General features: G+C 38.0%; 1 protein-coding gene across 1 annotated transcript; it reads right to left on the bottom strand.

Moving 5' to 3' along the window:
* Positions 1 to 1,877: 1,877 nt before the first annotated feature.
* LOC146460372 (uncharacterized) lies at positions 1,878 to 12,571 on the bottom strand. Its single transcript, XM_085088345.1, has 6 exons — positions 12,225 to 12,571; positions 10,498 to 10,824; positions 9,293 to 9,634; positions 8,918 to 8,968; positions 6,912 to 7,034; positions 1,878 to 3,699 (listed from the first exon to the last, which is right to left on the bottom strand). The coding sequence occupies exons 2-6, from the start codon at positions 10,781 to 10,783 to the stop codon at positions 3,260 to 3,262; spliced, it is 1,242 nt and encodes a 413-aa protein (XP_084944471.1). The 5' UTR covers positions 10,784 to 10,824; positions 12,225 to 12,571; the 3' UTR covers positions 1,878 to 3,259.
* Between the last annotated feature and the right edge of the window lie 3,366 nt (positions 12,572 to 15,937).

A 15,937-nucleotide genomic window follows, 5' to 3' on the forward strand; every position in this document is an offset into this window, starting at 1 on the left:
GGTTAGTTAGCTAGTTGCTAGTTAGTTAGTTAGTTAGTTAGTTAGTTAGTTAGTGAGACATATGATTACATCATACATTAAAATGGTGGCGAGTAGGCTTACAGGAAACCACAGGGATTATGAGTTTGTTAGCCTTCTTACTTTTTAAAAGTATACATACGTAAAGCGACGCATAAAAAGAGAAAACTAAAAACACTTAACTTTTTAAAAAAAATAAATACATGTGCCAAGTATATCAGCTTTCAAAGGATTAGAAAACCTAAGGCCTTGATAGCTTGATGGTACGTATTTGTAACAAGCACATTATTGGTGCAATTAAATAAATATGTATCATTTGTGTTTCAATAGTATACATTTGTATGTACATAATGTTTGTATTTCAGGCAATAAAGTCGTTTACAAAAATAGGCAGGCATTGGATACATTTCAGGTTTCATGTCTCGATCCTTATAAATAAAGTTTACCCATTGCTCAAAAATTCAGATACCTTGGCGCTATAAAGACCGGTGGCACCAAAAGCTAGTTTTATTAGGCTGCAAACATTTACTTAACAGAAAGGGAATGCTGAGAACTGCGTTGATTTCAAACACAACTACAGGCCTTTGTTGTTGTTGTTGTTGTTGTTGTTTTTTGCTTTTTGTTTTGCTTCTTTTCAAATTGATGGTCATTCTTTCCAGCCTCGCCACTCAGTTATCCCAATTCGTACACAATTCATAAAAATTCGTAAAAATGAATCATCATTTAGTCCCCCAAATGAGGTTGTAATTACTTTACGTTGTCACAGTTAAAAACTGTCGTATTCCCGTATCTTTATGTATCCTTCGAATCATCCGACCAAAGTTCGGTCCTTTTTTTTTCCCTTTTTTTTTTTTGTTATTGTTGTTTTTCACTTGGCAAACACACGATGAATAAGTTCATCTTTCTAATCCTCTTCTGTCATTATCCTGTGTGGCTGATTAACAAAGACGTAGCGCGCTTAGGTTTCGTGTCATCAATTGTTGAGGGTCTTTTTTTGCCTAAAAACCAGCCCCCCGTTAATAAGATCTTTGTAATATGTTTCCGCTCTCTCCTAAGCTACCGCGTGTTTACTTTAATTTCTTTTTTATTTCTTTTTTTTTTTTTCATCCCGGTTGCATGGTCTAGCTTACGGGTACTTGGTAAAGATTTTGTTTCCAAAGTAAAGTTTATTAGAACCAAGCATTCAGATCAGTGAGATCGAAGCCGCTTTAACAATACACTTTGGTCAAGTAATGAGATCGGGTTTACGCATTACTGAGCTATATACAGCTGTTTGGACAAAGGTTGTTTTAAAAGAGCGTAAAAGCGTACGCGACAATGCCGAAAGGTAGACCAGGAAATACTCAATAAATTTCAATAAAAGCTGACTGACACATATTGCCCACCATCTCAAGTCTTCGCAATCAGTCAAGGCATTATGGATTCTGAGCTTTTATCATGAAATTTATTGGGTATTTCTCAGACTACCTTTCGGCATTGTCGCGTACGCTTTTGCGCTTTTTTTGGACAACCTTTGTCGAAACAGCTATATATATATAGAGAGGCCATGTCTGGAAAGGGGTGCCGGAAAATGAAATCTTTTAGTCCAAAATTATAGGGTGAAGGTTTGCAGAACAGAGCGCACACCACTACCAAAAATTCGAGGAGTACAACCCCCACACAATCACCATAACCCCGGTTTCGGCTGTTATTGCTAACCTCTACATGGAGATGATTGAAGAACAGGCAATAGCAACCGCATTGCACAGGCCATAGGTCTGGAAGCGCTTCGTGGAGGACGCTTTCACTAGTCCAAGACCAAAGAAGCTAATGTTACAATCAGTTGTCAAGTGCTTGTATTTTTCATTTATTTGTTTCTCCACTCCTTATAACTAGCACACAAGCATTAAATAGTTACCAAAAATTAATATTAAATAAATTACAATTAGCTTTAAAAAAAAAGACGTAATGAGGAAGAGAGTAGGGGAGCACCTCAGAGTAAAAACAAATACTGTGCCCCTAATAGGCTAATAAACGAACTATTTAGTTAAAATTAAAAAGAACAGAAATATAGAAGAAATAGAAAAACGAAACGAAAGGAATATAAAATAAGAACGAAAATAATAGGGATAATGAATCATATTGAACAAGGAATGTATCATTAGTATTGAGCAAGGTAAGTGGTTTAGTGGATTTGTCCTTAATTTGTGCTTGTATGGTGAAGATTAGTGGTAAGCGGTGGAAACGTCGCGATCCACAACTTATCTGACTTAATTCATCGTCAGACAACCGATTATTTTTTTAATTACATGTTTATCAATATTGTTGTTGATGATGAACTGACTTCTGCAGTTGTATAACAAGCGAGGAGGCATTAAAAACGCTGTTAAATATTTTCCCAGAAGAATAACCTTTCTTGCTTCTCGCAAATGTAACTTTTGCTCGGGTTAACTGTTAAAATTTTGCGCAAATTTTCTGAGCGATGATACTAAAACAGAACAATAAGTTTAATAAACTAACGCGCCCATAATTGTCCATCGTCTGTTGCCAAAGAAAGCGGAATTTGCTACCTGTGTGGACTTTGTGGAAATTTGTGTACAAATGCTAAAAGAACAAACCAGTGTAGAACCATCTATTTGATGCCGCTCAAAACTTCAACTAAAAATGGAGTGCGGGGTTCCGCTTTAATTAGTGGCAATGGAGCACAAAGCTGGGAAATAGAACTTGCACCCTGTTTTCGGTTATTTAGAAGTACTTTCATAAAGAGTACAATGACTTCCTCCAGCGCGAGTTTAAAAGTGATCAAATACTTTGCTAGTATTCCTATTTATCTCTAAATACTCCTCTCCGAGCGGCCTTCGATTATTCTCCTTTTAGTTTAGCATCCAACTGCACAAGAAACTTGACAAATATGCAAAATATGCGCAGTAATTGCTACATCTTATTTCGCTATTTTAGCATACTACTTAAGTTATTGCTTTAGTTTCATTATTATTTATTATTCAAATTTAAAACTTGACAATGTTTTGTAAATTAATTACAGTATGACGGTTTTTTTTTTGTTTGTGTTGGTCCCAGGTGATCACGTTATCAGCTTTTGATTGGTTCTCTGCCCAAATATTGTTGTTTTCCTATATAAGTGCGATACCACCCTGATGGTTGGGCAGAGTCCGTAAAATGAGTGGAATCACGGTTTGAAAATGGGTTAATGACAATAACTAATAACTGCAAGGTACAACGGGACTCTGTCAAATACGCGGACCTACAGCTTTTCACCCTTCACTGCGCACAGCAATTTCTCCTCCCAGTTTTGCTTCCTTGCTTGTTTCTCAAAATCCAGCAAAATATGATTTCTTAAAGCGCCAGGCAATCGCCTTTTGTTGAACTTGTTGATCAACACAAGAATCAGTGACGAATCTCCCCTGTCTACCCCCCTCTGGATGGCCATATGCAGCTCTTCCCGACAGAAGTTGCTGGCCAGGTAGTTGTCAGACATAACAATCAGCACTTGGCGGCTGCCGTACACGCTGTCCGCCATGTTTTGGACGATTGGCTTTCCCAGCTCAAAGTCCCGGATGTGAATGCTATATGGTATCGAGTGTTCGTCGAGGAGAGAGATCATATTTTCACTGACCCACGTAAAGTCTTTTGAGCTGTAACTGATAAACAGTTTGTTGTTTGTAATTTCCTCTTCTTGCAAACCTGCAAGGATAAACAAAACACCAAATTAATAAATAATGAATTCAGTTATTACTACTGAAGCCTGTTTAATTCTTCTGTGCATAGCAATCTCCACGTTAATAAATTGTTCGTGCTGTATTGTAACGTTTATGTAGATTTTGAACATCTCCCTTAAAAAACTAATGGAAAGCTTTTTTTTTTAAATAGTTAAACTGGGTTTAACGAGCCTTCTAATTCACTTTTAAGTCATGGTCTGGCTGTGTCTGTCGTCATAAGAAGTATTGTGCAATAGTCTTACTATCGTTCAATCGTCTGTCTTGTGTGTAGTAATCCTATTTGTATTGTTAAGTGTTATGACAAAGTTCGCAGAGATTTTCCACCCCTGCTAACACATGACCTTAGCGTTCGTTTTCCCTCCCTAACTTTTTCTCAATCCCCTCTTAAACCCATTGGTTATGAACCCGTATACTCTTTTACAAGGGTTGTTCCCCACAATTTTGTCATATGTGTCATATCTTATCTTTCACATGCCATGGTACAAATATTTTCATCCTGTATGGAAATATGAAATACTTAGTTCGTTTGTTATTTTGATATTTACTCTTGTCCTTCGTTGTTTTAAATCCTGGTTAGTTCGCTATATGTTACCTTTAATTATTAAATGTGTGCTGGGTCAATAATAATTAATTAATTAATTATTATTTTTTTGAGGCAGTGAAGTGCAACCTCAACTGTACTTTGCCCCACAATACGTTCTATGGTAACCATTGGAAATGGTACCTCTCGAAGATGGTACCATCTATTGTCCTTCCTTAAGGGCACCCCTCTTCTGGTCCACCCTATATTATACTCCAACACAGGTTCCCCTTAGAGACACCGCTCCTCCGGCACGCTCTGCCTTCTCTGCAACCCATATTTTCCATAATAATCAGTATTTTCAGTTTTTCTTTGCTTGCTCTAATATAACAGCCTGTAGTATATCTCTCTTTAGGGCAACTAGGAGCTAATTTTTTGGCCGTATAAAAATCAGTGTAAATTTCAAATACTAGTTTATTCATCAGAAGGGTTAGCGGCGACTTAGTTTTACTAAGTCTTCCACTATAGCAAGGTTAAAGTGTCTATGAATTTAAAATTTTTTGTCACGGTTTGTTAGTTTACGAATTTCTCGGTCTGAATATGTTGGTTTTACTGAACAAAACCTTCTCAATCCGCAATTATGATCCCTGAAAGGTTCGAATTTAGCGCCGGAAAGTGTCTCCATGTTGCGCGCGGCCAAAACGATCGTATTACAAGGTTGTGACTAGAAAATACTTTGGAACACACAAGTGTCATGGCGGCGAAGGGAGTTTCCTCGATCTCGGCGACTTACTATGCGGCTGATGACTCCAATATGACAAACTGCGCGAAAAAAAAACTGGCATGCCGAGAAGAAGCATACATTACTTCCCGAGAGAAGAAACTTTACGGCAGAAATAAATTCGGTTTGCCCGAATAGGCCATTTTACAGTTCTGTACTAAGTGACCTGGCCTTGGATTGTAAGCGACCTTGTTTTGATACAAACCTCACTGCTTTTCATATGTAGATCATGCTGTTCTTATGCTAACTAGTTTGCATTTACACATCAAAAGCAGTGAGGTCTGTATCAAAACAGGGTCACCCTCAGCCTCGCTTCCAATATAAGACCAGGTCACTAAGCACACAACTGTAAAAGAGCCTATTCACAGGAAAGATTCAAGCCATAGCTCTCGAAAGCGAAAGACAACGATGATCAGCTGTGTGTGGATACATTACATTCTCATATATGTGATAGACAAACATCCTGCAATCTTACTGTAGTTAAATAGCATAAGCATAAAATCACGGGTAGAGAAATCCACGGATCCTCAGTCTTGGCAGATAACATTAATTTACCGCTCCCAGAAATCTTGCTTTATTCGAGCCGATAAAACTAAACAAATGCCACAGAGCTACAATTGTACCCGGGAATTGTGGCATACACATTGTCATGCATATCGAAAACTAATCCTAACGAACAGTAAGAAAACTTCATTCAGTATATTTGAGCATTTCCAATCACGATCACGAGCGGCCACACCACAGTCATTTTGATCAAAAGGGAAGAATCTTTTATACAAGAAAGCAAAACTACAAAGGTGTTTGTCAACACAACAGACACACAGCGGGAGTCGCTTAGCCGGGTCGTCAAGATCTTGCGTAAGGACCATCCTAATGGTCATCGCAGAAAATTCATCATGCTTTGTGAGTTAAAGCGCCTTATCTGACGTTTTTACTATTACTTCGATCAAAAGTGAGTTTTTGACCGGCCTTTGCAATTTCCATTTGTAGCATCTGTGCTCTATCGCATTCTCAAATCGAACAAAATCGAGTTTGGAGAGACAATTTCCAGCAAACTACGTAATTCTTCGCCTTTTCATTTCGGCAAAATATATCCAAGTACTAAACAATCATTCATCGAAACGTCGCCTTCGAATCGAGCACGCAGAACGGTAGCAGTAAGGCCATCTTGATCTTCGTCCTCGTCTTATTCTTGAGCTGTTCGACACCAGTATGATCCGCATCGGGTCGAACGATTGCAGCAACTTCCATTTTGCCTGAATCGCTTGACTCTTTCAGATATCCGATATTTGGGGGATAAACCTTGAACACGAAATTTTCGCGATAAAAATATTGGGTGATTCCGTGTAACAACAAGGCGAGATGTGTTGTAAACAAATCTCTGAGGCATTTCCTACGTCATCAAACGCTAAACTAGTTCATAGTCCCCGGGACACTATTTTTGCCATTTTGGGCTACTTTGTACGACTAAAAAAGCACCTTATTGTTTTTTCTAGTGCATTTCGTTTATAATTTCGTAATTAAGACATAGTAAACTTAAAAAAAAAAAAAACGCAAAAAAATTTTTACTTCATAGGCACTTTAACATTTATTGAAAGTGAATCAAAGGGTCTCATTAAGTAAGAAAACCTCTAAAAGTTTCGCAGAATGTGCGAAGACTACCAAAATTCGTCATCTTCTAACCATGGTTAATTAAAAGATCTGGCCAGTCTCTGGTAAACTTGAACACGGCGTCAGCTCAACAGGAGGCTAGGGCTTAGGTGGTTTAAGTTAGCGAGTAGTCGCCAGCTGGTGGCCACCGTTGTGAATCACTCTCTAGAATCTGGAATTGCGACCCTCTTACTCGCACATCTTTGAACGAAACGTTTTTACTTACGTTTAAACTTCCTGTATGTCCACCTTTTCTTGACGCAGCGAAGCACGACTAACATGATCAGAATAAAGACACCCCCTGCTGACAGAATAGTAACGGGCGAGATCCACCTTCTTAGTCTGGCTCCTGCGGAAAATTAAGAAAAATCTTGAGATTTCTCATCCTGTGATAATAGGGTTCTTTATTCTGACTTATTCCCGCGATTTTTTAGATAATGGATAAAACATATAGGCTTTGGTTTCGCGTAAACACCACATGTACAAACCACTGAGAAAAAGATCTTGAACAAATGTAATACAACGCGACAAACAGATTCGTACACCGGCGAAAAGTCAGAGGGAAGGAATTAAAGTAATTAGGAAACTATATCAATTTTTTTAGCCGATATTTTGGTTTGAAACTTACGGGTCTTTGTTGGCGACGAAAATATAGACTGCCCGAAGAGCGATTGACGAATGTAGGAAACAACTTAAAAATATATATTCCTTAGATTATTTTATTCTTGTTGTCTTTGTCGTTTCCGCATAGAATTAACTTCCAATGTCCCTTTATATTTTCCCGATTTTTCCCTGAAATCAAAACGATGAAGGCTTGCGAAATGTGCCATTTTCGAGTGGCTTTGTACCTCATTATGAAAGCGAGGCTTCGTGTATATTTTTTATTGTGAAAATAAGCTTTTATACATGTGAAACTGAAAACGGATTTTCATATAAAAAGGTCTGTACCGAGCCTTGCTTACAAGGCTCCGAAATGGCCTATAGTATTACGATTCCCAGTCTATTTCGTGAAAGTAATATATAAGAAATTAGAGTTATTTTCTGTAGTATTTTAAACAGAATTTCATTTAAAAACAGTAAAACCTAAACTCAAATTTTAAATGGGAATCACGGGCTAAAACGGCGTTGTCTTCTACTGGTTACAATTCTTGTTTTTGGGGTCAAAATACACTTTTGCAATGACACTTTTTCCATTAATTTCGTGTTCTTCAACGTCCATTTTTATGGTTTGAATCTGAAAATCTATTTAGTATTATTGGAAGCGTAAAGCTACTAAGTTGCAATGGTTATGGATTTTTTGTTGCAGAACTTTGTTCCTGTGAAACGAAGGTCCAAACTCTGTTGTTATGTTATAAAGTTTGAAATACTGCGCAGCGTAGTTAATTAATGGGAATTTAAAGATTACAAAATCGACGCTGTTAAGAGAGTTAGTTAAAACTCTCTTAAGGACGGTGCCTAGTAATATCGAAGTATTTTTGTGCGGTTTATGACTATGCGGGAAAAGCAGATCTTAGCAAGGGCTATTGGAATCCAAAACGAAAATTGGGGGAAGCCACCCATTTTTCAGAGATAATTAAGCAATAATATCTCCAAAAAGCGCCAAAATATAAGGCAATGTATGGGAGTTTTTCCTAGATTGAAGCTTAATTATCTCTGAAAAATGCATGGCTACCCCCAATTTTCTTTCGAGATACCAAAAGCGTTTGCCAAGTTCTGCTTTCTCCGCATAGTTTTAAACCGCGCAAAAATATTCCTGTATTAGCAGGCACCACCCATAGGAAACCCGTGTATCTCGAGATGCGCAGAACGTATGCGCAGTAACAATAGTAGGCACCGTCCTTAACAGAGTCGATTTTATAATCTTCAAATTCTCTGTTGTTATGTTACCGCCCCAAAAGTTCTGGGTTTTCATCCGTTTTGCTCTGATATTGGAAATAGTTGTTACATTATGTAAAGGAACATAGATGAAGGCTTTCGGTCTTCACCTTCAAATTAAAAATAAAATAATTCCAAGAAATATCACGTGACATATGTTAAAAGCCTGTTTTACCGGCCTTTGGATACGCAAACGTCATTCTTTTACGTCTGAAATAGCATGGATTTAAAAAGCCAGGTTTGAAAACGAGGGATGAAAGATAAGGTCTATCCGTCTGAAGTAAAGAACTGAACGAGAGACACCAACCACATTAAAACTAGCGAGGAGTAGCTCCACGGCAGGGTTAAAGCACTGACCTGAGTTTGCCGAATGATTTGGCGGAGCTGTTGTTGGAACCTCTGAAGTTACTGAAAAGTAAAAGTTGTACGTTAGAAAGTAATTCGAATTAGAAGTACATTTTTTATCGTCCCACGTATGAAAATTACTTTTGAATTGCTTTATACTTCAAGCTGGACAGTTTTGAACTGATATATCAGGCGCTTCTTGAAGTTACAGTGCACAGGCTCATTAAATGTATACTTGCCATTGAGTTAAAGACATTTGGTGACAGTCTTGACAGAGTGAGTCAGTCAGTGTTTCCGCCGGTCAGTCAATCATTCAGCCACGCAACCGAGCGACCGACTGAAACAACTCACTGTTGCCTAAAATGGAACTGAAAAAGAGTTTCTCACCATTTTGCCGAGCTCGAGGATACACATGTAACTCAATAGACGCTGAAGTGATTTTCCATTCTCCTTTCTCTTTACAGCCGAACATGTGACAGCTGTAGGTCCCCTCGTCATAATCCGTAACGTTCAGAATGGTGAGGCTGAAAGCTATCTTACATTTGCTGTGACTTTTTAATTCCCTTTCTTCATACTTCCCAGCGGATTTTAATGGCAGTGATTTGTTGTTGAAATACCATCTTAGATTGCATTGTGAGTCAACAAAGCACTTTAGGGTGGTGTTGGTAAAGACTGTGGCGTGAATCTTTGAAGACTCATGACCAGTAGTTGGGCTGTAATCCAGTGGGCCTGTAATTACATAATTTCAATTATTACTGTTTTGAGTTTGAGAAAAGCATTCGTTAAATAAACACAAAAACAATAAAAATAAATGCTGTACCACTACAATAATTTAAACATTTAATTGATCCCTTTATATAAAATATAAGTAGGTCAATCATTGTTGTCCTGTTTCGATTTAAATAATCACGCCCTATCCAACAATCTACGAGGCTAACTTCTACGAGGTCAAACACCAGATTCCCGAAGCCCTCCTAGGGGACTATCACGCGAATTTGATGACATTTCGAAACCCAATAATGTTTGTTTGTCAACAGAAATTGTCTAGTTTTGTTATAAATTGTTACCTTCCGTGCGAATAAAACTATCGATTTGCGCTTTTGCAAGTTCTCGCACTTTTGTTTCGAGAATATGTTGGAACAGATCACGAGTTGTTCCTTTCAAAAATTGAGTTGATTACTTTCCCCTCGTTGGTCTAGAATTATTAAGTAGCGAAGTGAAGGTCTTATTTCAACATTTTTTAACAAAAGAGTTTAAAACCCCATGAACCTCCCCCTTTATAATAGGCTGTTGTAAGTCCAACAATAGATACTTGTGAAGAAAAGTAGGATACATGTTAACTTAGGCGGTCTTCTTGGATCTGACACCAGGGTCCTAGAACTTTAAAGGCGTGCATAGGCTTTCGAATATGCGTTCACGAAAAAAGTCTTAATATGCAAATGTTATGTTAATTTTGAGACTCTTTATGAGTAATGCGTCCTGTTGACGACACTAAAACAAATCCTGGACTCCAGAATGGCATTCCTTTGCACGAGTTTAACTACTTACTTCAGATTTTATGTACAGAGGAAAAAATAAACCAGGTTACTTACATTCATATATCACCTGTAACCGGTCGGAGTGCCGGTTACTCGACCATCCATTGAAGCTATTTTCAGCATTACAGGTGTAATATCCTTCGTATTCCTCGCGGGCTGGTGGAAAATGAAGGGTAGTTTCTAACGTAGCGTGATCACATTGAGACAGGCTCTTTTCTATGTGGTAAAAACCTTGAGAGCCATTGATCATTTGTTTGCCATCCTTGAACCAAAATACACGAGGGGGAGGCCATCCCTTGAAAGAGCACTTCAACAAGAAGTCGTGACTGTTTGTCGACATAATCCTTGGGGAAGTCGATGTGAAAGTTCGTTGTAGTGTATCTACGAGAAGAAGCAGATTATAGGTGTAGTCGATTGACCATTTTCCAGTGTTACAAGCCGACCTGGTCGCCTTTGAAAGCGCTTGCTAATTAATGCCCTCAGTCTGCTCAGGAGATACTAAATTAATCGGAAGTCAACCAGTAAAACAAACATATCGTCGTTTCCGTAAGGTTATTGTCACATTTCTCCAACAAATAGTTGTGGCAAGATGTCCTCATCTACAATAGGTAGTTATGACATAGCGCGCGAGCTTCCTAATCTAATTCCTATTGGCTTCATCATGGTACATTTCTCAGTCAACATACGCACGGTCGTGCACGTACGTCCATCCGATGACGTGTGCAAGTCAGATGGAGAAGCATGCGCGCGCTATGTTATAAAAAGCTTTTTACAGAGAGACAACACCATAAAGAAATGTATATTTATAAGGGCTTGTCGAAGTTTAATGAAACGCTAAGATTAAACCGATACTTGGGAGAACCACTTTCACCTTTGTGTTTTTGTACAGCACGCTTAGAGAATTTGGTAATTAATCTGGAACAAAACCTGTTTTCCAAGAATGATTTACTTTATTTTCACTATGTTATAAAAATAATTGGCTCATGCCTTTAGCTGTGCGTATATCGAGTTGTGGATGCACTTGGAAAGTTTGGAGAGCACTCAAGAAGTTAGAGTTGCTCTCGGCGTACGCTTCTTTCGTGCTCTCCAAACTTCCCGCGTGCATCCATAACTCGATATACGCACGCTAAGCATGAACCAATTCTTAAGTATAGGTAGGTATTTTACTTATCCACATTACACGGATGAGTACAGGACTCGTTTAAACGTGAACGTGCCAAATAACTATAAATCCAGTGCCTATCTGGCTGGTTATTATGCATTTGTTTAATTATCTGACTTAAGTTCTTCATGTTCTTATTCATGACTGCTGTTCTCTTTATGAGATGCAGTATGGAAGAAGAAGAACGTATTGTTAATGCATGGTAGGGTAAAGTAATTAAGTCGCACTACACGCCTAAGTGGCCCTCACGCCCGGAGCTTAGCCTAGTTTATGTTGCGTTAAGCAACTAGGAATATTGCTATTCTCCCCTGGATGGGATGCTAGTCCATCGCAGGGTTACCCCCAGCAGTTTGTCACTGGTACCCATTTACACACCTGGGTGAAGAGAGTGTGGAGCAAAGTTTCTTGTCTAAGGAAACAACACAGCAATGGCACAACGACCCTCGGATCTCCCGACCGTCCGATCAAAACTCCGGCGCGCTAACCACTACAACTTTGCGCCTCCACCCTTATTAATGCAATTTGGGCTAAACATAAGTCTTGCCATACCTGTTACTTAAGGGATTTATAATTTCATGTGTTCTTATATTGAGGGAAACTAGAGAGTAGATTAACTTACGTGTGAAGTGTATACGGGTTGTTGAATTCCCTTGCTTTAAAATCAGACCATATTTGGGGTTAATCGTTTTGTTCACTTGTTCCCATGTCTTGCCAGTTGTTGTTCCATTATTTCTGATCGAGCAGTTGAGAGTCACGTAGGAATCTGGTATTACCGTCTGATTGGCATATTGACCATCACGTGCGAAGGAACAACTGGCAGCCGCTCTTATTTCACAGCCCAGGCTTCCCGCGGATGAGGCATCTGCGATCAAAAGAAGGGAAAAAATTGTTTCAAATTTAAAACTAAAGATAAAGATTCCAATAGTAACAGTCCGCTAAAATTATTTTGTCTACAAAAGTTGTGACAAATTCTGAGTTTTGCTTGTTGCAAGCAAACTAGCCGGACAGAAAGTAGCTGGTGACCCGTATTGGCCAATATTGGCGATACAAAAACTTGTAGCCGCCTTCTCACGTCACTTACACGTTGAATTTTTTTATTGGGAAAACAAATGAAGAAGAAGCAGAAGAAGCAGAAAAGACCTCACTTTCAGAGCAACATTTGCGAGTATGTCTGCAGTTGAACCTGACTCCACAACGGCCACCTTGGGGACAGAAGAAAGTGGCCGTTGTGGAGAGGTGGCCGTTATGGGGAGGTAGGGGTGTAATATGATACCTTTTTTCGGGAAGTACAACATGTTTATTTTGCCAAGTTCATGCTTACTGTGGCCTATAATGGCAATCCAATCTTAAATAATATATACAGATGAAATACACAATAAAACGTTAATAATAGACCCTACGCAAAAATGCTGACATTTTATTATTCTTTTGTTTGCATTCAAATGTGCCTTACTAACCTCGTTCTTGAGTTCAAAAATCAAAAGAATATTTTACCTTGAACGAGGCTTGTGAGGCTAATTTGAATACAGACTAAAGAATATTAAAATGTCAGCCATTTTTGCATAAGGTGTATGTTTTGAATCAAAATGTTAACAAGACAAAACAAGCAAGGTTCGCAACATTTGCTGTATTATTGTAGACAATTTATGCTTACTGCAGCATATAAATGGAACACAATCAAAATACGTATATCATTAAAATGGATACAGAAACGTAATGTTCCGGAGACAAATGTCGATTACTACACAACTTATTAAAAAAAGGTTTTGTTTTTACAAAAAAGAGCTGTACTAGCCGTTGTCAAGAGGTTATTTTGGCAGTCGGGGACGCACTTTAGTGGCCGTTGCCGTTGTAGAGAGGTTTAAACAAGAGGTAATGTATGGACTGTCCGCCGGGACAAAAAAAAGTGGCCGTTGTAGAGAGGTGGCCGTTGTGGAGAGGTGGCCGTTAGTGGAGGTTCGACTGTATTTATCTTTGCAGGTCTTTCGTTACAAGTTCTTTAGTTGTTTTCCTTGCAAACCAAATTTTGAATAACGGAATGATCATCGCAGTTACATACGCAACTTAAGCAGTTGCGAAAAGAAAGCCTGAAAAAAAATTCGGGCTTGAACGGCATTCGAACCCATGACCTCTGCAATACCGGTGCAGTGCTCTACCAACTGAGCTATCAAGCCAACTGGGAGCTGGTCATTTTGTGAATACGTGATATACCCGTAGAGATGATGAGATGAAAGTGAATATATGAAAATCCATTCATATGAACTGCGGAAGGAAGAATGAATAAGTGAATGATCATTTCAGTTAAGTGAATATATGAAAATCGATTCATATGAACTGCGGAAGAAAGAATGAATAAGTGAATGATCATTTCAGTTAAGTGAATATCTGAAAATCCATTCATATGAACTGCGGGAGAAAGGTTGAACAAGTGAATGATCATTTCAGTTAAATGAATATCTGAAAATCCATTCATATGAACTGCGGAAGAAAGATTGAACAAGTGAATGATCATTTCAGTTAAGTGAATATCTGAAAATCCATTGATATGAACTGCGGGAGAAAGGTTGAACAAGTGAATGATCATTTCAGTTAAGTGAATATCTGAAAATCGATTCATATGAACTGCGGGAGAAAGGTTGAACAAGTGAATGATCATTTCAGTTAAGTGAATATATGAAAATCGATTCATATGAACTGCGGGAGAAAGGTTGAACAAGTGAATGATCATTTCAGTTAAGTGAATATATGAAAATCGATTCATATGAACTGCGGAAGAAAGAATGTATAAATGAATGATCGTCACAGTTATTGACGCAACTTAAGAAGTTGTCAAAAGAAAGCCTGAAAAAAATTCAGGCTTGAACATGATTCGAACCCATGATCTCTGCGATACCGATTCTACGGTTATATCACTAATTCACAAATTGAATATGACCAGCTCCCAATTGGCTTGATAGCTCAATTGGCAGGGCCCTACACTGGTATCGCAGAAGTCATGGGTTCGAATCCCGTTTCATTTAGAATAAAAATAGTTTAAAAAAACGATAAAACCTTTAAGTTTACAAAACATGTTTCGACAGAGACTTCTGTCGTCTTCAGTCAGTTAATGTACAAAGCGTTGGAAGTTGAATTTATAATAAGTAGGCATATGCTAATAATGATAAACGGTGACAACAAAATGAACATGAAACGTGACAATGTGAGAATTATAACAACAATTTAAGATTTATATGGTGTAATTATCCTTAAAATTCTCACAAAGTCACGTTTCAACTTCATGTTCTGTTTATCATAATTAACATTTTTGTCTACTTATTAGAAGATGGCAGAAGTCCCTGTCGAAACATGTCTTGTAAACTTAAAGGTTTTGTCGTCTTCTTTAAACTTTTGACTTGCCTGCTACTATCAAGACCCTTTAGAATAAAAATAATAATTATAAGTCCTCAGTTCCAGAGTAAAATTTGCGAATTGTTGTTTGAAACACGACTCGTATTTCTGGTTACATAAAATGCTAGAATTAAGGTTACCGTATACCTTAACTCGAGTGTCTCGCGTCCAAGCGATGCAGAGCGTCCAGTTTAAACTGTAGATACCTAAACTCCTACATCAAATTAATGTTTTTAGAACTGGCTATCAAACTATACCAAGAATTTCGAATAAAATGAATTATCGAATTTTTAGTTCTTTTTTCTCTAATCAATTTTTTCACTTGAAGGGGACACTTTAAGGAGCCAAAACTCAAAGAGAATTTGTTCGTTTGCCTTCAAATTTGGACAGTAGCTAGTTTAACATATAAACAACAAAAACATATCTGCGAATTTTTCAAAATATTTTTTCGCCGAGAGCGATTTTATGTACGATCACTCCACATATTTTGATCCCATTTTGAAGATGTTCTGTAACTTTTCACTGCGTTAAATATGGCGAAACGCGGACACGTTTCTTTTAGCGCTTTAGGTCTGGAAACTGAGGAGCAAATAAAATTAGCGAAAAAAAATTAGCTCTGACTTGTAGCTTTCTAAAGGTGTTAGTGGTAAAGAAGCAAACTTATTTACCAACAATTTAGTAAATTTCTAGTGTTAATTTTTCCTGGTTGGTAAAAGATGATGCGTAAAAACGGAACCACGAAAACAAATCCCAAGCTTTATAAAATAGAAAAACCTTAACCAGGATTCATAATTATCGATAAAGGAACTATCTGTATAACGAAGACTCTTGAATCTTGGCACACAGACAAAACGATCGTGGAGGGTAAAACCTCATGCCATTCCTTTAACACGTTTTTCAGTTGTTAATTTTGCCTACTATTCACTATAATAAATTTCGTAATGT

Source organism: Pavona decussata, unplaced genomic scaffold (genome assembly GCF_977016875.1).
Source record: "Pavona decussata unplaced genomic scaffold, jaPavDecu1.1 SCAFFOLD_214, whole genome shotgun sequence".
In the NCBI taxonomy this organism is placed as follows: Eukaryota; Metazoa; Cnidaria; class Anthozoa; order Scleractinia; family Agariciidae; genus Pavona; species Pavona decussata.